Source organism: Mytilus galloprovincialis, chromosome 7 (assembly GCF_965363235.1).
Source record: "Mytilus galloprovincialis chromosome 7, xbMytGall1.hap1.1, whole genome shotgun sequence".
Lineage (NCBI taxonomy): Eukaryota > Metazoa > Mollusca > Bivalvia > Mytilida > Mytilidae > Mytilus > Mytilus galloprovincialis.
Genome location: NC_134844.1, coordinates 53,085,704 through 53,108,945, shown reverse-complemented (window position 1 = coordinate 53,108,945; position 23,242 = coordinate 53,085,704). Strand labels below are relative to the sequence as shown.

Genomic DNA, 23,242 nt, shown 5'->3' with positions numbered 1-23,242 from the left:
TCGTGTTACAAACTAAAACTGTGGAAAACACATTAAATATAAGAGGAGAACTACGACACAACAGAGAGACATCATTAAAATGTAACACACACAGAAACGAGCTATAATATAACAATGGCCATTTTCCTGACTTGGTACAGGGCATTTTTAGAGCAAAATGGTGGGTTGAACCTGGTTTTGTGGCTAGCCAAACCTCCCGCGTTTATGGCAGTGTTAAATATACCTTTAAAATGACAACATTACATGACAGGACTACAATACAAATAAATGAGAGAACATATAGGACAGAGAAACACACAAATAATAGCTATCAATAACATTTTTGATAACATTGGTGTTAATAATTCAGAAAGATGTTTCGTGGAGGACTTGGAAGACCTAGAAATAAACCGTATGGACACTTATTCAGTTTAGGTATCAAATACATGTTTGAAGACTGTTTGACAAAGTTATATATACTGTGGATTCATTATTATTCGTTAATTACCAATTTTCGTGGGTTTCGCGGGCACAGGTGAGCCAAGAATTCAAATGTTCAACGAATAACATATGTTCAATATGCTTTGTATAGAGAGATTGGCAAAACCACGAAATCAAATATCCACGATTATGCAAGTTTTAAGCAATCCACAAAATATTGTTCCGCATGGAAATAAATGAATCTACAGTACATTTTGATAATTTAAACGGCTTTATTAGAAACATCGTGTAATTATTTAACTATTCATCCGATTAATGCACAGTCGTATTTGATTAGCAGACTCCGTGACACTGAAATTGTAAATGAAAGCCTTTCGTGACGTAACGAGTAGGAATCACTACACAGGCGAAGAAATTGTGTAAGGGTGCATGGGAATAATATGTGTGTATCATTTGTAACTATAAGTCAAAGAAACTGTTACGTATTTTTTTTATATGTAAACTCTAACGACTCATTCCCAGACTTTTGAAGTTATTTAGCCTGTCCAAACATTTGTTTTAAAAAATATAAAAAGAGCCACCTGTCAGATGCATGTGAAACAGTATCACAATGAATTTTTTAAATTCATTATTCTATTTCATATTACACAGTTTACACAGAGATTATTGCTGACAGCATGTCAATTTCAGTTAAATGTAAGTAAATCAACATATGTGTTTAATAATTGTGTGGTTTGATAAGAAATTCAGAAGAGTATTGTAGCTCAATCAAATCGTGATATATATATATATATATATATATATATATATATATATATATATATATAAGTACGTCTGAGTCAGTGACAATCCTACAATAGATGTATCCATCGGATCGCCATCAATGATGGTGATACATGGCTGTGTACATAATGTATATACAACTCGTCTAAACATCAACCCAACAATGTTAGATCTGTAAATTTGCTTTCGCAAATTTTTGGTTCTTCCCTCGCCGGGATTCGAACCCATGCTACTGTGATATCGTGACACCAAATCGCCTGCACTGCAGCCGTCCCGCTAGACCACACGACTACCTGGGCTCTCAATAAAAGAGCTTTCGCTGACCGTGTGTTACCTTTCCAAGTCAGTTTTAATCTAGCGGCGTACTGCAGTACATGATATATAAGGCATGAAGATGTTATTGTTACAGATCAGCTAAATTATCTATAGTAAAGGATCCTACAAATGAATGTAAGATACAGACACAGAAAATAATTATATTTATAAGTACGTCTGAGTCAGTGACAACCCTACAATAGATGTATCCATCGGATCGCCATCAATGATGGTGATACATGGCTGTGTACATAATGTATATACAACTCGTCTAAACATCAACCCAACAATGTTAGATCTGTAAATTTGCTTTCACAAATTTTTGGTTCTTCCCTCGCCGGGATTCGAACCCATGCTACTGTGATATCGTGACACCAAATCGCCTGCACTGCAGCCGTCCCGCTAGACCACACGACCACCTGGGCTCTCATTAAAAGAGCTTTCGCTGGCCGTGTGTTACCTTTCCACGTCAGTTTTAATCTAGCGGCGTACTGCAGTACATGATATATAAGGCATGAAGATGTTATTGTTACAGATCAGCTAAATTATCTATAGTAAAGGATCCTACAAATTAATGTAAGATACAGTCAAGATACAGACTGTATCTTACATTAATTTGTATATATATATATATATATCAGTCTAAAGATTTGCACAACGGTACTGATATAAGATGTTATTATACGAAAAAGTTGTTATTAAATCGTGTTGACAAATATTTCGGCTCAACAAATGGCCTTCTTCTGTATCACAAGTTTAACAATACTGATACATAATGTATAAAGTGTAAACATAGATCAGTAGAAAAGAGTTGCAAAGATTAAACTTGATACACCAATACTAATACCTATTATAAATTTATTTAAAGAGATAAAATGATTAAATATCAAATATAGAATTTCATATAATAAATGTATTCTTGTTTATACAAATTAATGATGTTCATGAAATACAATGATATTTTTATTTCAGTTGACCCAGCGAAACTTATATGTCATTCAAGTTGTTTAAAACCAATCCAGCTCGATGCAGTTACCAATTGTTACAAACCATGTGATACGATTATCGATGTTACATCAAAGATTCGACAATTACGAAAAGACTTGACGATTAATCGGAAAAATACAACCTGTAAGAAGTCATCTCTATAGTATATAATTACACTGATTTAAATGATATATAAATAGTTATTTATGCTTATAAACGTTGAATCAAATGTGTTATATATATGTTTGTATCAATTGTCACCTTTGTTTAAGTCACGCTAACAACATTTTAGTGATTATCAAATTACAGTTGATTATTCTTTAAAACCTTGAGGTTAAGTACAGAGTACAGGTTATTTGATTCTGTTCAATTGTAAGGATACTTACTTTTAACGGAATAATAATTTCAAGATTGTTTTGCAAAAAAAATTAAAATAAATCCATGCAATTTAACATGACAACAAAGCCTCATGAATAACGTGCCCGATTTCAGAATAATTATCTGATATCTATCACGCATAATATTTATTTTATTCGTATGCTAGGATTCCATCCCTGCTCTCAACTTTATCTTTTTAGTTTGTTTTCGTAATCCTCCCTTTTATATTTTTTTGCGTGAGCTAGTTCATTTTTTTCCTACCGAATGTCATTTAAAAGTGAATATACTTTTCTATTTTTAGCATATAAGAGAACTTTACAAAGTGTTTATGAAGATAGAACCTCCGCAAAGACAATGGGATTAACAGGAGCTACATTTCTCGTCTCTGTTGTTTGCGTGTTTATATATTTTGACTGCGTAAGATTTAAAACTGGAAGGTCTAATAAAAAACGAACATCTGCAAAGGACAACTGATAACATATTTTGTAGGTAATTAGTTCACGCAAACTATAATCCTTCACTTCTTCATTTATTATTTCGTCTGGCTATTTTTTTTTACATGAATCAAACAAGGGAGCAAAACAGAAAAAAATATTGGCAATGCTTTAATAAATATGTGCATATCATGTGTATAGTTATACTTCTTAATAGGGATGTCAACTCGGTGAACAATTAATAATCGAGTATTCGTTTAATCGAGCGATACTCGAGTATTCGTTTAATCGAGCGATACACGAGTATTCGTTTAAAAACAAAAAATACGTATTTTACATTCAATGGTTTGTTGTTCAGCGGATGAAAACCGTTCACATAAGTATCTTAGACAATGAATTAAACACCCGCATTAATCATCATAATTAAAGTATTTGTTAATTCTTACGAAAATACATGTGTTGTTTTGGTGTCATACCACCAATTACTCCCTCAAATTTAGAACGTATGTGAAAGTAGGGCTACTCGGACAAAAAAAAGTGCATTTGATGTCATTGTTCACCTAAACTAACTAACAAATTTGCAGAAATGAAAGGTTTGTTGAAAGAGAAATATATTAAGACCATTTTGAGCCAAAATTTACCTGTCTATGAGTTTGCATTAAAAATTGAGGATTAATGCGCTCCATAGTATACTAATTTAAGATTTCCAGAAAACCAGGGGTTATTTTTAGTGGTACCTCCTTTCGGAAGCTCTCTGCTTTCTTATATGATTTTGAATGTATGTTGAAAATTGGCATGCAGAAAGGTGACACCTGTACAATTCAGGATATACCTAGTTTCTATGAAGTTAAACTTAAGGTAAAATATTTAGAAAGCTGTGAAAATTGCAAAATTTGGTTGAACAGATAGGGACTTTTAATTGGTGGTATGACACCTTTAAGCAAAATGCGGTGAAACATCAAAATCAGAAAACAATTGTTTTTTTTTTGTCTTAACTGATCATTTGAGATAATAGTGGCCACATTTCAATCTTTTTGGGGGCAAAATGTCACATATTGCAAATTTAGAGCCTAAAACTTGAGTTTGTCCTATTTTTAGCTTTTCCCATCCTGACAATATGCTTTTATATAAAAAAATGTCCTAAATAATGTTATAAATGCACAGAAAGTTATTCTGTGGTGTTAAACATTGAAACATAAGTTGTTTACTACCTCCAAAAAAATTTTGTCATGCAGATTTAATGAAATTATTTGATTTTTACCCCTTATAGCATTGCGTCATACTATGTACTTGGCAGATAGCATAGCCTAATGTAATCACTGCAGAAACTCACAAAAGCACCATTTATTATTCCTAATGAAATTTTTATATCTTAAATTTTATTAACTGATGTAAATAAACACAGCTAAATGACCATGACTGCACTTTTGATCAAATCGTAGTACTTTACTGACACCAAATGAAAAAAAGGGGGGTCAATATTCCTTGACACTTCAATACCTTGGATTTTTTACTAAATTCATTGCAAAAATTGTTGGAAGTCTTTAAAGAAGTAGAACAAACAAGAAAAAATCAGCAAACAATGATCTTGATATTGAAAGTTTATGTTCCTGTAGCCCAAAATGAAATTTTCAAGTGATTTCTATCAAAGTCATACATTACAGTCAGTTTAAATTGAGCTGTGAAATTTTTATTATAAGTCGCATAATGCTCAGATAGGCTGTTTTTAACTACAAATTGACTAAGGATTAAGAATAAAGCAAAATAAAAGATTTCTAATCAACTTTTTTGTCTCTTTAAGCAAAATGCGGTGAAACATCAAAATCAGAAAACAATTGTTTTTTTTTGTCTTAACTGATCATTTGAGATAATAGTGGCCACATTTCAATCTTTTTGGGGGCAAAATGTCACATATTGCAAATTTAGAGCCTAAAACTTGAGTTTGTCCTATTTTTAGCTTTTCCCATCCTGACAATATGCTTTTATATAAAAAAATGTCCTAAATAATGTTATAAATGCACAGAAAGTTATTCTGTGGTGTTAAACATTGAAACATAAGTTGTTTACTACCTCCAAAAAAATTTTGTCATGCAGATTTAATGAAATTATTTGATTTTTACCCCTTATAGCATTGCGTCATACTATGTACTTGGCAGATAGCATAGCCTAATGTAATCACTGCAGAAACTCACAAAAGCACCATTTATTATTCCTAATGAAATTTTTATATCTTAAATTTTATTAACTGATGTAAATAAACACAGCTAAATGACCATGACTGCACTTTTGATCAATTTGTAGTACTTTACTGACACCAAATGAAAAAAAGGGGGGTCAATATTCCTTGACACTTCAATACCTTGGATTTTTTACTAAATTCATTGCAAAAATTGTTGGAAGTCTTTAAAGAAGTAGAACAAACAAGAAAAAATCAGCAAACAATGATCTTGATATTGAAAGTTTATGTTCCTGTAGCCCAAAATGAAATTTTCAAGTGATTTCTATCAAAGTCATACATTACAGTCAGTTTAAATTGAGCTGTGAAATTTTTATTATAAGTCGCATAATGCTCAGATAGGCTGTTTTTAACTACAAATTGACTAAGGATTAAGAATAAAGCAAAATAAAAGATTTCTAATCAACTTTTTTGTCTCTTTAGGTGTCATACCACCAATTACTCCCTCAAATTTAGAACGTATGTGAAAGTAGGCCTACTCGGACAAAAAAAAGTGCATTTGATGTCATTGTTCACCTAAACTAACTAACAAATTTGCAGAAATGAAAGTTTTGTTGAAAGAGAAATATATTAAGACCATTTTGAGCCAAAATTTACCTGTCTATGAGTTTGCATTAAAAATTGAGGATTAATGCGCTCCATAGTATACTAATTTAAGATTTCCAGAAAACCAGGGGTTATTTTTAGTGGTACCTCCTTTCGGAAGCTCTCTGCTTTCTTATATGATTTTGAATGTATGTTGAAAATTGGCATGCAGAAAGGTGACACCTGTACAATTCAGGATATACCTAGTTTCTATGAAGTTAAACTTAAGGTAAAATATTTAGAAAGCTGTGAAAATTGCAAAATTTGGTTGAACAGATAGGGACTTTTAATTGGTGGTATGACACCTTTAAGCAAAATGCGGTGAAACATCAAAATCAGAAAACAATTGTTTTTTTTTTTGTCTTAACTGATCATTTGAGATAATAGTGGCCACATTTCAATCTTTTTGGGGGCAAAATGTCACATATTGCAAATTTAGAGCCTAAAACTTGAGTTTGTCCTATTTTTAGCTTTTCCCATCCTGACAATATGCTTTTATATAAAAAAATGTCCTAAATAATGTTATAAATGCACAGAAAGTTATTCTGTGGTGTTAAACATTGAAACATAAGTTGTTTACTACCTCCAAAAAAATTTTGTCATGCAGATTTAATGAAATTATTTGATTTTTACCCCTTATAGCATTGCGTCATACTATGTACTTGGCAGATAGCATAGCCTAATGTAATCACTGCAGAAACTCACAAAAGCACCATTTATTATTCCTAATGAAATTTTTATATCTTAAATTTTATTAACTGATGTAAATAAACACAGCTAAATGACCATGACTGCACTTTTGATCAATTTGTAGTACTTTACTGACACCAAATGAAAAAAAGGGGGGTCAATATTCCTTGACACTTCAATACCTTGGATTTTTTACTAAATTCATTGCAAAAATTGTTGGAAGTCTTTAAAGAAGTAGAACAAACAAGAAAAAATCAGCAAACAATGATCTTGATATTGAAAGTTTATGTTCCTGTAGCCCAAAATGAAATTTTCAAGTGATTTCTATCAAAGTCATACATTACAGTCAGTTTAAATTGAGCTGTGAAATTTTTATTATAAGTCGCATAATGCTCAGATAGGCTGTTTTTAACTACAAATTGACTAAGGATTAAGAATAAAGCAAAATAAAAGATTTCTAATCAACTTTTTTGTCTCTTTAGGTGTCATACCACCAATTACTCCCTCAAATTTAGAACGTATGTGAAAGTAGGCCTACTCGGACAAAAAAAAGTGCATTTGATGTCATTGTTCACCTAAACTAACTAACAAATTTGCAGAAATGAAAGTTTTGTTGAAAGAGAAATATATTAAGACCATTTTGAGCCAAAATTTACCTGTCTATGAGTTTGCATTAAAAATTGAGGATTAATGCGCTCCATAGTATACTAATTTAAGATTTCCAGAAAACCAGGGGTTATTTTTAGTGGTACCTCCTTTCGGAAGCTCTCTGCTTTCTTATATGATTTTGAATGTATGCTGAAAATTGGCATGCAGAAAGGTGACACCTGTACAATTCAGGATATACCTAGTTTCTATGAAGTTAAACTTAAGGTAAAATATTTAGAAAGCTGTGAAAATTGCAAAATTTGGTTGAACAGATAGGGACTTTTAATTGGTGGTATGACACCAAAATTTTGAAAGGCGTAGGAATTATGAGTTTAACTATTCAATGATGGTCACCACAGAACACAACGAATTTATAAAGGATCTTCAAATGTTACTGTGAAGATTCTAAAAATAGAGAACAGACAACATCACACTTACAATAATATAGTCGATACATCTGCTGGAGGACTGGTAGACTGCAAGGGTATCATAATGATTTCCAAATGTTGCTGTAATGAGAATAATTCAGAAACATCAAAAATAACACGATGGGGCGATGCTTCCGCTGGTGGAGTACTACTCCATTCCGGTCTATAACGTGTCATCCTTTTAATAATCTTTTAAGATATTCAAGATCTGGCTTCAAGCATCACTAAATATATATTAACTGTCGACACGAACATATAGTGCTGATTACATAGTAGTGTTACTGATATATATCTACCAATGGATTGATACCTCTGTTGGACTGTAGTTATCGCGGGTATCATCAGCCCAGTAGCCCGTACTTCCGAACAAGCATGAAATTACGGATTTTGTGTTATTAAATTTGTTGTAAAGAGATTCTGAAAGTTATGTTAAATACAAAAAATATATGTATCGCTTTTATACAAAACTCTGTAACTTCTAATTTCTTGCCCGGCTTTGACTATAGTTTTTGTTTTGTTTGGTTCATAGCTCTTCATTTAGATTGATAATGTTTGGATTTCCAAAAAATGTTGTCCTCGAGCATAACGGAATAGACATTTTTTGTGCAAATGCACATGGAAGCAGAAAAATTGTTAATGATATTACCACCACTGGGTTTAACCTTTTGCTACTTGACTGTAAGTACTCGGTGGTATAACCAGCTAAATTTTCTTTCTAACAGTGATGACAATACGGATTTTGTGTTCTTGTTAAAAGATTCTAAACATTATCTTAAATTAAGGAATATATCACTTTCATACTAAGACTCGGCTTTGTCTATACTATTTGTCATTTAGTTTGATAATGTTTTCATTTTCAAATTTTTTGGCCTCGAGCATCACTAAAGAGACAATTATTGTTGAAATGCAAATGGGGTAAGAAAAATTGGTACTAAAATGCTATAACTAACTCTGGGTTGATGCTTTTGCTAGTTGACTGTAAGTTCTCGAGGGTATAACCAGCCCAATATCCAGCACTGACATAAAATTAGGATTTTGTATTATTTAAGAGCATACGATACAGTTACAGGGGAGGTAATGACGTGTCTAACGTAATTGTTATTTTCGGGACGTCAAACTATGACTTGTGGTAATAGATTCAGTTTTCGAATGATTTTTGTCATTCAAACTTATCTAACTTGAAAACGAGTTCATGGACCCATCTTTTTTAAAATACCATATGGTTTGATCACGTAAGAAGATTATCTGTGCCAATTTTCATGAAAACGTAAATAGTGCAATTTATTTAAATTCGATAAATATACAGCAAAAAATGACATTTATTTTCTACATTCGTGAACATTTGATAAATATGAGTTATTTGAAAAACAAATTGGACAAATTTAAAGGACATTTATAAAAAAAAAACAGAATTTACAAATAATTTAACAAAAAAACAGCTTGTGTTTATCTTTTAAGACAAAAAAGTTATGTATAAGAAAAATACGTCCACACATTCGAATTTTGAGCAAATATATAAAATTTGGACCTCATTTTTCTAAAAAAAATAAAATAGCACATAAACGTATATTTTTTTTGTTGTTACATATTTGATTTAATTAGGCAAAATATACCCTTTATTCAAATTGTTAGCAAAATTTCAATATGGGATCAAAACTTTATTGTATGCCCTTAAACTTACAATAAAAGTATTAGAAATTGTATAGAATAATGAAATATATCTCTCTCCTTCAAAGATCTGATTCCTTGCTCGACTTTGACTATACTTTTTGTCCATTTTAGTCAAAATTCCTTCATTTTAATTTGTTAATAAACTATGGATTTTCAAGAATTTTCAAATGTGTTCCGTCAATAATCATTGAAAATCAATTTGTTGGCGAAATGCAAATCTGGTGCTGATAATTTTGTCGTTTTGCAACAATAGCAGGTGTTTTTTTTACAGCAGAATTGTTTGATACCTAGATGGTTTTGGGATGCTTTCGTGGTTTTTTATTTCATAACATAGGTGTATGCAACCAATGATCAGTACTGACCCCAAATGTTGCTAAAATGTAAGTTTTATAGTGATAACAGTTATCATTCATCTTTAACATTGTTTAAGGACAAGTAAACTTGTCTTTCGAAAAAAAACCAATCATCAACCTACGATGCATTAGAACCATAACGTCGTCATTATGACATGATAAATGTATACTCATATAAAGATGAAAATAATGACTTTCACTAGCTTTTTGGCTAATTTACTGACAATTGACTTACTCGGTTTTTTTTTCCGTATTACCTTAATAACATAACATATAATAAATAGTTGTTATTCCTTACTCATACTTAGTTTTCGATAAGCTAGTCAACACTTCAATAATGTGGTCATTTTTTTTTATGTAAATTTCCTGTTTACCAACTTTGAATTATTCGAAAAACTAAGGATTTTCTTATCCCAGGCATAGATTACCTTAGCCGTATTTGGAACAACCTTTTGGATTTTTATCCTCAATGCTCTTCAACTTTGAACTTGTTTGGCTTTATAAATATTTTGATATGAGCGTCACTGTTGAGTCTTATGTAGACGAAACGCGCGTTTGGCGTACTAAATTATAATACTTGTACCTTTGATAACTATTTATTTTTAATTTTTAAGTGAACTATATGATAGTTCCATGTAAACTAATGTTCTTTTATGTAAACTTATTCTTAAAAGTTGACACTGTCAAAAGATCTTATGTTTTCATCAATTCATATCTTTCTCAATATGAAATATTATGTGGTGCTATGCATTTATTATCACTTGAAGTTCAATACTCGTTCATTTCACAAAGTTTGTTCTTTTTTTCTTATTGGTTAATTTATGACGTCTTGACATTTAGTTGGACTGATTTGTATTTTAGTCTAGAAATAAATAACTTTTAAGCAATTGTCTATATACAACTAGTTTTCAGAAACTTTTAGTACTCTTGCATAGTTAGTTTATTTTGTTGGGTTTGCATTGTGTATGTATATGTTGTTTTTGTGCTGTGCTGTCATGTCATTTCCAGATCTTTCGTATCTGGCTATACGATATAAAATTACACACTGTTGAAAGTCCCACTTTAACCTAGAGAACCTTATTAATAAATTTAGTTATTTGATGTCAGTTATTTTGCATATAATGTGAACAGTACAAATGTACTAGCCCGCAGCGTTTATTGTCTTTTGTGTCATCAATTAAAATTGCCAATATTCTCATTTTAATGAAAAAGTTAACCAGACGCGATCCATGTAAACATATTTATTCTATGAATAAACGTATTCGTAAAGTATTCAATTTAACACTGTTATAAGATCTTAAAGTACTCTTTATATCGGTATATATGGGTTTTTTTTCATCATCTTACTTAATACGTGGTGATGTGTATAAATTAACACTTCTAGCCTTACAATGTCATTGAGTAAAGTGGTTCTTTTCTTCGACGGTTTATGACGTCTTAGCCCTGAGTTCGTTGAAATTAGATATCTCAAGGACATCTCAAGGCCACCAACGGGTCGTCAACGCAGCGAGAATTCCCGCAAACGGAGGCTAACATTCACTGGTTACTTAACAATAATGTAAACTAGTTAAGTGAAATGGACAAAACAATTAACTCTGAAACATATAAATAAACCAATATAAAAAATAATACAGCTCAAAAGACTAACAAAAGCTAGAAATTAATAGATTGATATTTCAGTCAGGAAAACATCATTTATTATTTTACATCCACGTCCATGTCTCAGGAAAGGAATAGCAGATGGTCGCTAGTAAACATGTTGACTGCATTTATTTGCACCTGTCCTAAGTGAGGAAACTGATGTTTAGTGATTGTCGTTTGTTGATGTGGTTCATAAGTGTTTTTCATTTCTCGATTTTTATAATTTGTATCTCATTTGTTGTCTAGAGAAAACCAGACCTTTGGTTTTCTTGTAAAAATTGTATGTAATTTTGTTATATTTGACCCCTTTTATACTTTATTGGTATACATTTTTCTCGTGTTCAAAAACCTTACAGTGAACTTTAGTTTCTGTTTTGACTACTGATGACTAGTTGACAATCGTATCAAAGCACATGAATTGTTTTTCTTCGGAATTAACAGCAGGTAAATAAGAACCTTGTCTATGAACGAAATTAGACCTGTATCAAACTTATCGTTCGTCGTGTTGGAAATCTTAACTTTGATACATGTATATATGCGCCTTTTTTATTGATTGGTTTACATAAGGTGTTTGCCATATACATGTCTTTTTGTGTAATTTTTCTCCAAATTTTGTAAATGTTATTTTGTATAAAACTTGTTAATTTTTCTACAGAATGTTTAGGGTTTGTATTTTGTAATTGACTTGTGTTTAATAAAGAGTGTCTCTACTGTAGTCAATCACTTTGCTCAAGGTGATGGCATGCGTTGTACTTTTGTCATGATATGGACATAATTAGGAGGAATTGTTTATAGGTTTTCGATTTGTATTTGAACGATTATCAATTTTTTTCATTATTATTCTTATATTATAATTATTATTATTATTATTACCTCAGATGATAAATTCCTATGTATTGTTAACACATTCCTTGGCATTTGGCATTTTCAAATTTAATAGGAAAACAAAATTATATAAATAGATAGTAACTATCAAATACAAACAAAATTGGAGTATTTAAATTTGTCAAAGTATATCACAAACGGAAGATGCTTCCCTAATCATGCTAATTAATAGTGGTATACTAATGTTGTCTTTACTGTAATGCAGCGAGTTGTAGTGTTAATTTGATACCAGAGTTATTCTTATCTGCATCGATATTCTCTACATCTCTACTCTGGTTTATATTGCATCGATATTCTCCACAACTTTACTTTGTTTATTGCATAGATACTCTCCACAACTTTACTTTGTTTATTGCATCGATACTCTCCACAACTTTACTTTGTTTATTGCATCGATACTCTCCATAACTTTACTTTGTTTATTGTATCGATATTCTCTAAAACTTTACTTTGGTTATTGCATCCATATTCTCTACCCCATTACTAAAGAACGTTTCTTCGCACACATAATGATCTGTATGAAATCTAATCCAAAGTACAGCTGCTGATTTGACATTTCCATGTCTAATGTTTTCTTTCAAAGAGGAGAGTCCGATATGTGTTAGGATTATTTTAAAAGCACAGGTTTATATTGAAATGAATTTTGTTCTCTTGTCACTATTGAATCCACACGACTATGTCAATCTCAATGATGCCCACTGATTAGGTAATAGGAAGATAATGTTTTTCTATCAACGATATTTATTTGTTATTATAAACTGTACTGGTTTTTTCCCGTGATTTTGTACGCTACTTTCTTTCCTGTTCTTGTTTACTCTTAGCATTTAGTCATCTGTCTATTTAAATAAAGCACTCTTCTGCCTTAACGTTGCCAGGCAATATAATATCATAGTTGCTAAACTTTAACATAAATATCAGTTATTACCCTAGCTGTGCAAGTAAGGCTGGTATCGTTCTTGTATAATATATTTGCCTCCTCGTATTAATCGATTGGTACAAATATTTTGCATATTCTTACCTTGATGTTAGAGGTAATAGTTTATATGAAACATTGATATAGTAAAAATGTCTTATATGGTTCCTAAATACTACTAATTTAGCTGATAATATTTGCATGCATCTTCATATGACGGAGGGGCAGTGACGATAGGAGGTATATTACTGATGTTGTATTCAGGAGAGTCCCGATGTTCTACATGCGTGTTATCACCGGAAGCGGAAGTAAAAATTTCTTCCGTTGGTATTGTTACTGAATCATACAATGGCGGTGCTAACGGGTCGAATGCTGTTCTTTCTGGTTCTATTATCTGACTGTGTAACATATTCTGTGTTTCACTAGGTTCATTAGATCTCCTTCTAGATAAACCGTTTTGAGGCATATGGCTGTACATGTTAATTTCTGAAGTGAAAAATATATTTATCAAAATTTGAAATCTGGAAAGTACATTGAACAAATTGATCATGTTATGTTAAGCAGGTAGATATACCGTATCTATTAATAAAGAGATGCGCCATGAGGACATGATACACCAGTCGCATTTCAAAGAATAAAGTTTCATAACTCCTCAATGTCATATCAGAAATTTATAAAATTATATAAATGTAAATTTAAAAAAAACTACAAGGGGTTATTTAATAGATATAAACTAGTCACGAAAGTTTCATAAAAAAAACTGCTCAAAGCATCGAAAACTGGAAAACCACCGTTTTTATGATCAAAATCACATATCTCGGAAACAGAAAATCTAAAATGTATAAAATCAAAAGGGAGCTAATTAATTACATCTATACATATAAATAATCCACAGAAGTTTCACAAAAACTACTAAAAGTTATTTTGAATTATTATCCGAAAATGTGGATATCTCCCTTTTTAAATCAATTAAACCACTTTTATAAGCTATTTGAGTTATTGTGCGAAAACTGGGAAAGCTCACTTTTTTAACAAATAAAACCCCATATCTCGGAAACGTAAAATCTAAAATTTATCAAAAAAAAAAGGAAAGGGAGCTCAAGTCAATATATATTGTGACGGTCTGGCTTAGTGGTTAATTCTTTACTACAGTTTTTAGTCTGTATTTACAATAACGTTCATTTGACTTGGAAATAAAGTAACCAAATTGAAACTAGTTAACCAAAGAAGATGGGCAAGACTAAAGGAAGTTTTCATATTTTATTGATGCTTCAAGAATACATGTTAACAATTAAATAAAGGAGAGACTATTTGAGTTATACCTCTTATCATACATTTATATTATAATAGCTACTGCATATAGAGAAATATGGGAGAGACCTCCACTAGGCTCGACTGGCGTTCGTACTGTCTATATACTAGTATAATATTATTTCTGACAGTTTCTTATCATAGTACACATACGTGTAATCAGCCATAGTCATTCCGAAGAACGACATATAAAATAGCATATGTTTTATATAGCATGAGCGCTCCTCTTGAATTGGTTTTTAGAGATATTTCTCCAATCTACAGAGCCATTAGCAATAATTATTTATGTGTTATATATTACAAATTTTAACAATAACTAAAGATATTTACAACTATTTACACTGAACATGACAAAAAGTAGATTCTTCAAAATCTGACCCCCCTTTTTCTTATATAAATAAAAATATCATTCTAGTAAAGAGCTTAAACATAGCACAGGCGACTTATTCTCCCAGCTAAGATTCACTTTTGTAAAACTAGCACTAGGATAATTCCATATCCCCAAGTTACACGCTAAAATTTACGGATATGAATTTAAGGTTTATTCCCCTAAACTATCATATCATTTGCAAGATCTCTGCAACTTTATTAACATACATGGCCCAATATTCTGTAACTTCTAGAGAAAAGCCCTAAGCTCAAAAAAAAAATAAACATTAATTTTTCTCCTTTTTCTCATGTTCATAAATTTACTCAGCTATTGACCATAGTCAAACATACCTTTTTCTGTTGATAATGCTGATTACAGCACAGGTATATAAACTGAGGGGAAGCAGCTTCTTTTTATTACTAGCTTAACCGAATTCGAACTTTGCCGCTACTGAGCTTTTATATGTCAGCGCCAGCAGTATAGGAGAATTTAGGCCTTACGATTGGTTCCAACAATATTCTCCTTACTCTAATAATCACGTGACCATTACTTTTTATGTTATTGTATCTTTCTAGACTTGTATTTATGTAACATTGAATCAAACTAATAATAAATTTTATTTATAAAGCTATATAGTTTGTCAGATTCTTGGTTTGAAGTATATATGGCTCGAAACCGAACTTTCTTACCGATAAGCCTAAAGCTATCGGGTTGCCTAGTAACTACATCAAGGAGAAGTAGTATTAGAAGCGAGTACTTGACTTCCTTTACAAAACATGTGAAACCAAAATTGATCATGAAGACCTCAATATCTGCTGTTCTAAACCAAATACGATATTACAAACAACAACGACCATTTCCTAATGATTGATACGATATGAAGTAAGCATATAAATACTCCAAACAACATGTCATTATATATTCTATTATAAATCCACCCAGTAACCCGTTTCGTTCAGATGACAGATTTCCCCAATCACCGAACATATTTATCACACATAGCGAACATTACAATATATTAACAATTTAACAAAGTTTATTGCAAATTAATTTATGACTTTTCAAAGTTATCGTCAGACGTTTTGGGCGACCGACAGACGGACAACGGTATACCATAAAACGTCTGGCAAATGGGTGTATAAAAATCATTGGTAAGAAAATATCGATATTTTTTTTATAAATATGTTATAAGCATCTAAATGTTATACAAACTGTTGACCTCTATTTGACATGTTTGACGCCAAGGATGACTTGGTTATAAAAAAAATGGTCATACCAGTGTTCAGCCGACAGGCAGTAAAAAAGGAAGATGCATTTGGCAGAGAAAGCTGTATAATTTCTCATAACATACGGTCATAATGGGGACGTTTAATATCAATGTCACGTGTAAAGTGTGTGCCATGCTCTCTGAAAGTAAAGAATCATTGCAACAATTTGTTTTGGATTGGGGTTCGAAGGTGACCTGTTGTAAGTCAAAAAAGAAATTCCTATCCATTATATCCTAGATATAATATCCCATTGGGCTGCTTTCCAAATTTCCCACTTATCTTCGCAGTCGACCCCTTATACAAGGGCTTACTTGTTTTTATCGTTATTTTTTTCTCTCGTCCAGAACATTTAAATCAAAATTTGCCATGTTAAACAAACGACAATTAATCAAGCAATGAATTAAGTTTGTATGCGTGCTTCAAACGCAGTTATGGCACTTACTTTAACTAATGCATTGCTAAATTTAATGTTATCTTTACAACCTTTAAAATCACAATCATTTTTTTTTTCATTTTGAATACTCTTTTAAATTTGAATATACGTATCTAATAACAAAGAAAATGTGAGCAAAGATTTTGGACGGACGGACGTAGCGGGCGTATATGCCAACGTATAAAACAGTATGATCACTCCAACAGTGATTATTAATTCATAACAGACATAATTATCCAAAATAACAAAAAATATCGAACAAGGAAATTTTAAAACGGCAAGTCCTTATCAAATGGAAAAAACATTAACATGATACAGAATTGTTTACTTAAATAATCACTAGTGTTTTGTACAATGATGTTTGTCTGTTTGATTGATAGTATTCTTTCCCGTGGTTTTATAGGTCCATCTTCGACTTATAAATTTTGATTGTGTCCCTTTGGTACATGTGTAACTTCCGCCTCTTTTTCAACTCCTCTGAAAAAAAATAGTCATACCTTGATTTAAGTAAGGTTCGTCCCGTCTTGTAGATTTGGATGTGCAGAGATTTTTACAACACGTGCAACAAATAGTCAGTCCAACTATACCCCCAACTGCACAGAGTACAATTATCGGAAATCTACTATGGTCATCACTGTCGGATGATGAGGAATCATAATTGTCAACACCATCATTATTTGAACTCCATGATGACCACTGGTATGACTGTGTAGTAGTAGAATATCCTGTAAGATTAGTGTGATCTTATACAATCATGTTAGAAGTTAGCAGACTTAAGTTAACATAGACAATACAGACGTTACTAACCAAACATTAAATTGTGTGATTTTTGTTTTGTTTTGTTCGATTTGCTTATTAATTTTTTGTTTGTTGTTGTTTTAAATGAGGGTACCAATTAAGGCTGTAACTTTCATTTTTTCATCTTATCTATAGCATGTAGGTACGTTTTTATTCCAAATTTTCAATTGATATAAAATATGGAGATGTGATATGATTGCAAAATAGTAAAATCACAAAAATACTGAATTCAGAGGAAAATATAATCGGAAAGTCGATAATCAAATGACAAAACACATAAAAAACGAATGTACAAGAACTGCCATATTCCTGACTTGGTACAGGCATTTTCAAATGTAGAAAATGGTGGATCAAACCTGGTTTTATAGCGACAATAGGTAATGCCTCTGACTTTAAACAAAACAATAATGTGTCCCATGTACACGGATGCCCCATCCGCACTGTCATTGTCTATGTTCAGTGGACCGTGAAAATGGGATAGAATTTCTAATTTGGCATTAAAATTAGAAAGATTATATCATAGGGAACATGTTTACTAAATTTTGAAGTTGATTGGACTTCAACATCATCAAAAACTACCTCGACCAAAAACTTTAACCTGTTGCGGGACGAACGGACGAACAAACAGACGGACGGACGGACGGACGCTCAGACCAGAAAACGTAATGACCATAAATTGGGCATAAAAATGGGGCATAATAATAAACAGTCAATCACTCAATTCACATGCATGATACAGTAGGATATATTTGAAGTTTGAGACAGTACGTATGTTTAACTCGCGTCTCACATACTCACATAAGGCCGCAGTTATTAATTCATTTATTTTTCCCCTGGTATTTTTAGTCCGTTTAAATTTAAATATAATTACATGGTTAGTGAAGAAATGCAACATTAGTGCATGGAAATTAATGCTGGTGCGGCATCTAATATTTGTAAAAATGTGAAACAATGAAAATGCTTCAAACTTAATGAAACTTTACAGATATCTTAACTGGTATACATTGCATGTAGAAATGTAATTTGACTTTGGATTTTCCAAAATGGCCACCATAACCATGGAAACAAAACAAACTGTAAAATTTGAAATTTGATCCAATTTTTTTGTCAGAAATGTGACCTGTAATGTGTAATTCTGCTAGCAGATTGAATTTCCAACATAGCTGTAGTTACCATGGATAAAAAGGAACGGTTCGGGCCGTTTGTGCGACATTTGTCTTTGCAGCGTAAATATGATCAATTGTATATATATGATTGTTTTATCTTTTATTCGCATTGGATTCTTCATACTTTGATCTGGCTTCTGTTTTACAGCTGGGAAAATTTACATCATGCTTACCTTATGAAAGGCCATATTCCCACAAAGGAACTTCTTTTATTTCTTGTGTGTGCATTATGTTGAAGAACATGCAACTATAGTACTTAAACATTTCGTACTGACAAAAAAAATATTAACATAATTACATACTATTTTAGAATTCTCTTTTCATGATTAATGTTAATTTAAAAAAAAAAACATGAAATTTTTTTAATTGATAAATTATTTGTTAAATAAAATTTTAAAAAAATTACGACTTGCGACATTACTATATGACCTTAAAGTTGTGGATCGACATAACTGTGAAATTTTGTTTAGGGAAACTATTTGTATTTCAACTGCACATTTTCTATCTGACACCAGATCGCAATTCCATCCAGAATCCACACCAAAGGTAAATTTCACTGTTTTTCCTTTTAATTCCCATGGAAGACACCACGTCCAGTGTAATCCACTGTTCAGGGTCTACAATTCAAAATAATCTTCATGAAGACAAACATGAGTATATATATATATATATATATGTAATATTAGAATGAAATTAATAAAGTAAAGTTAAGTAAAGTTGATAAACTAAACTAAACAAAAGTTTTCCTGTTTGAATGGTTTAACACTAGTATTTGTTATTGCCCTTTATAGACTGCTGTTCGGTGAGCCAAGGCTCTGTGTTGAAGGCTGTACCTTGACCTATAATGGTTTACTTTGATAAATTGTGACTTGGATGGAGGGTTGTCTCATTGACACTCATACCACATCTTGCGATATCTATTGAGAGGAGTGCTTTGTAAGCATCTGGGACAAATGAATCTATTAAAAACATAAATATTAAGAGAAGTAAATTATTTTATCGTTGGCATCTTTGAAAAACTACTTGGTAAGTATATACAATGTATATATTTATGTTGTTTCGTTTGAGTTTGGTGTTTATTTTGTTTTGTTTTGTTTTTTGTTTTTAGGGGACGGTGGGTCAGAGACACACATGGTTTTTTTAATGGAGTTCAAGTTATTCCTTGACATTACATATTATAACAAAATATCAGAAATTGTGTTTGATCTATGTGCATTTGTAGCTAACATTCTTTTCATTAACTGATATAACTAGCTTTGTACAATAAGTATATAATATGATACAGAACTTATATTACTCAGTTAATTTGGCTGATAAGATGGTATTTTATTTCCAAACCGGCTATTTAATTCTTACTAGAACACACCCGGGATATCACGGGTCCGTGACTGAATTAAAGTATACAACTATGCGCAAGCCTTATTTTAGTATTAGTATTGTCATCTGATAAAGTCATGTCGATTATAAGATACACAGTTTTTCTCTGCTTTCAAGTCTTTCTGTTTGAACCCGTTGAACTGGAACTTATCAGTTATTGGTAATATTAATTATTTTGAAAACAAAAGGTCCTGGAATGGAGTATTTTTTAATCAACAGCATTGTCCTATATAAGTTATAAATAAAGTTGAATTCTTTGCTTTGCTGTTTTACGTCATACCCACTAACAAATTGAAAACTGTACCTATACGCCTTATTTTTAGTCCAGATTTTTAGTATTCGTATTGTTATCCTAGAAAGTCTTACTGATTAAAATACTACAATAGGTAACAATTTGACGATTTAGTAGTGTCAACCCTGTGGTTATGACCCGTGTATATAGCATATTAGTCCTGAATACAACGTTTGGTGGTGCGCCTGTCAGATGCGGTACATACAGATAAGGTAATAGGTAACAGGTGAATATACTATAGGTATCGGTAGCGGACTCGACCCGGAACTTCTTAATTATTGGCAATATTAATTACGTTGAAAACAAAAGGGCCTGGAGTGATGTAATTTTTAATCTACACCTTTGTACTATATTAGTTATATATAAAGTTGAATTCTGTGATTCGTCGTTTTAACGTGATGACGGCTGACAAATTGGACCTCGTAATTTTAGTATTATAGATGTGTTTCATGTACAAAACAGATACCAAAGGGATACTCAAACTCATACATCGCAAATTAAACTAAAAATATCATGGCTAAAAGCTGGACATTGACCAAAGAAAAACAACAGTAACTGTACACAAAACAAACCAAAGAAAACTAAAGATTGGGCAACACGAAACCACCAAATATGGACGGGATCTCTGGTGCTCCTGAAGGGTATGCGAATCCTGCTTCACGTCTGTTTAAATTATTCTGTAATACAGATATTTTAAAAGGTAGATAGATTGTGTTGCAACAATATGAAGTTTTCAAGCAAGTATTTAAAGATTTTTTTTAATCAAAATTGAGAATGGAAATGGGGAATGTGTCAAAGAGACAACAACCCAACCAAAGAGCAGACAACCACCAAAGGCCTACAATATGTCTTCAATGCAGCGGCAAATTCCCACATCCGGAGGCGTGTTTAAATTAAATAATGTGTATAATTAATACCAGTGCAGTTCTTCCGTCTATCTCCAATGAAACACCACAACCTTTCCCCTCATCCCAATATCTAGTTCCTGCATACGCTTTTAAACATAGTTGTATAGAGTCTTTAACCGTGAATTGTATTCTTCTGCAATATGGACAAATACCGGATATTCTGTTAGCATGTAAATATGCGGAGGGAAGGAAATCTGAAGTACGGGAACCATATCGTTCGTGTACATACAGCAAATCTTTGTCCGCTAAACAAATGTGTTGTCCACAATAATCTGTGACTGTAAATAAAAGGAATTTTAATTTACTACATGCATACATAATGACATGCAAGCAATTATTTATATTAAAAAGTTATCAAATTTCATATGTGAGCTAATTCAAACTTTTAATCGAAAAAAGAGGTAGGGTGTAAGAGCCTTATTTACCCTCAATATCAAGTCCATTATTTATTCAAAGATCTTCAAAGGCAGTAAGTTACCTTTTACTTTCGATATAATTTATCGGTCTCATCCGAGTGTTCCTAAACAGGAAGGAATTATAAAAGAAGTTACCTAGTGAGTACATGTTTTGTGATTTTGTAGTCAAGATGGATTAATCCACAATTTATTACTTTTCAGGAATTTCAAGTGGCGGATCCAGAACTTTTCGTAAAAAGGGGGGGGGGGGGGGTGCTGACTGAACTAAAAGAAGGGGAGCTCCAGTCATGCTTCAGTGATTCCCTATGTAATCAACCATTTTTTTTAACGAAAGGGGGTGCCCGGGCGCCTCCCCTGGATCCGCCTATGGGAAATGCTAATGCTAAATTGCATCTTCAAAGAGTATATTAATGAACTATAATAACTTTCAAAATCTACATTACGATCTTTTTTTTCACACAGAGTTATAAAGTTATTTCAAAAGTTATTCGGTTGATTACTCGTAATGCCAAATGCAGCTATATTGAAAGATTTGAAAAATAACAAAAAACACCTGTCGATTTTGGAATGACTAGTTTTAACGAACTACAATGAGAAACACAATATATCATTAAAAACAACAAAAATAAAATAAATTATACCGGACAGCAAGCTATAAAGGGCCCCCAAAAAAATTACTAGACAAGTGTAAAACCATTCAAACAGGAAAACCAACGGGCTACCATAGTAGGCGAATACAGTAACATAGAAAAAAAGGTTAAATTGTTCATTTGCTAATCATTTTTTATGTATTTTGTAATCAATGTATTTAATAAAACTTAGTTCTTAAAACTTGGTGAACCCAGTGTCTTCATGTCATTGAGTAATTGAATTTGTGACTACCACTTGTAAATAATGTCAGTTTGAATTGTTTTACATTGTCATATCGGGGCCCTTTATAGCTGACTATGCGGTATGGGCTTTGCTCATTGTTGAAGGCCGTACGGTGACCTATAGTTGTTAATGTCTGTGTCATTTTGGTCTCTTGTGGACAGTTGTCTCATTGGCAATCATGCCACATCTTCTTTTTTATATTGGAACGTCATGGATATTCTTTGTGCCATGTCATCTCCCGTCCCACAGGAAGAGATTTTGAAAACTTTCTTCAATGTAAAAATGTAAAAGCATGTCTCACACTCCCCAAAATAAAAGACAACATATTCAATACCACCAAAGCAAAGGCATCTGACAAAATCTTTATTTATCCTCTATTCGAGTCATATGGGCGGACAGTAGATATAGTGACGAGAATACCTTTTAAATTGCAGGGTTGGATCTAAGAAAGCCGCAACGCATGATCCCTATATATTTTTTTTAAAGTTCTTGATAATGGCACTGAAATGTAACTGGGTGTATTCAAGAACACTGCATACAAAATTTTACACATTTCTAAATATCACCTCGATGATCTAGATTTGTGTTTTGTAGCAAACGTCAAGAAACTAAATAGTGATATTGATCTATAAATGCATCCATTTGTTTAGAAACAGCCATTTA

At 32.0% G+C, this 23,242-nt stretch overlaps 1 protein-coding gene across 1 annotated transcript; it reads right to left on the bottom strand.

The window, feature by feature from the left end:
- Window positions 1–12,860: 12,860 nt before the first annotated feature.
- On the bottom strand, window positions 12,861–21,608 carry LOC143084214 (uncharacterized). The gene is made up of 4 exons (XM_076260625.1): window positions 21,300–21,608; window positions 19,135–19,330; window positions 17,247–17,474; window positions 12,861–13,853 (listed from the first exon to the last, which is right to left on the bottom strand). The coding sequence occupies exons 1-4, from the start codon at window positions 21,606–21,608 to the stop codon at window positions 13,546–13,548; spliced, it is 1,041 nt and encodes a 346-aa protein (XP_076116740.1). The 3' UTR covers window positions 12,861–13,545.
- Window positions 21,609–23,242: the final 1,634 nt, after the last annotated feature.

Coding starts and splice junctions, on each gene's coding strand:
- LOC143084214 (XM_076260625.1), bottom strand. CDS start 21,608: ATGTATGCATGTAGTAAATTAAAATTCCTTTTATTTACAGTCACAGAT. Junction 17,475..19,134: donor CACAACTTTAAGGTCATATA/GTAATGTCGCAA, acceptor CTAATCTTACAG/GATATTCTACTACTACACAG. Junction 13,854..17,246: donor CGAACCTTACTTAAATCAAG/GTATGACTATTT, acceptor TTTTCACTTCAG/AAATTAACATGTACAGCCAT.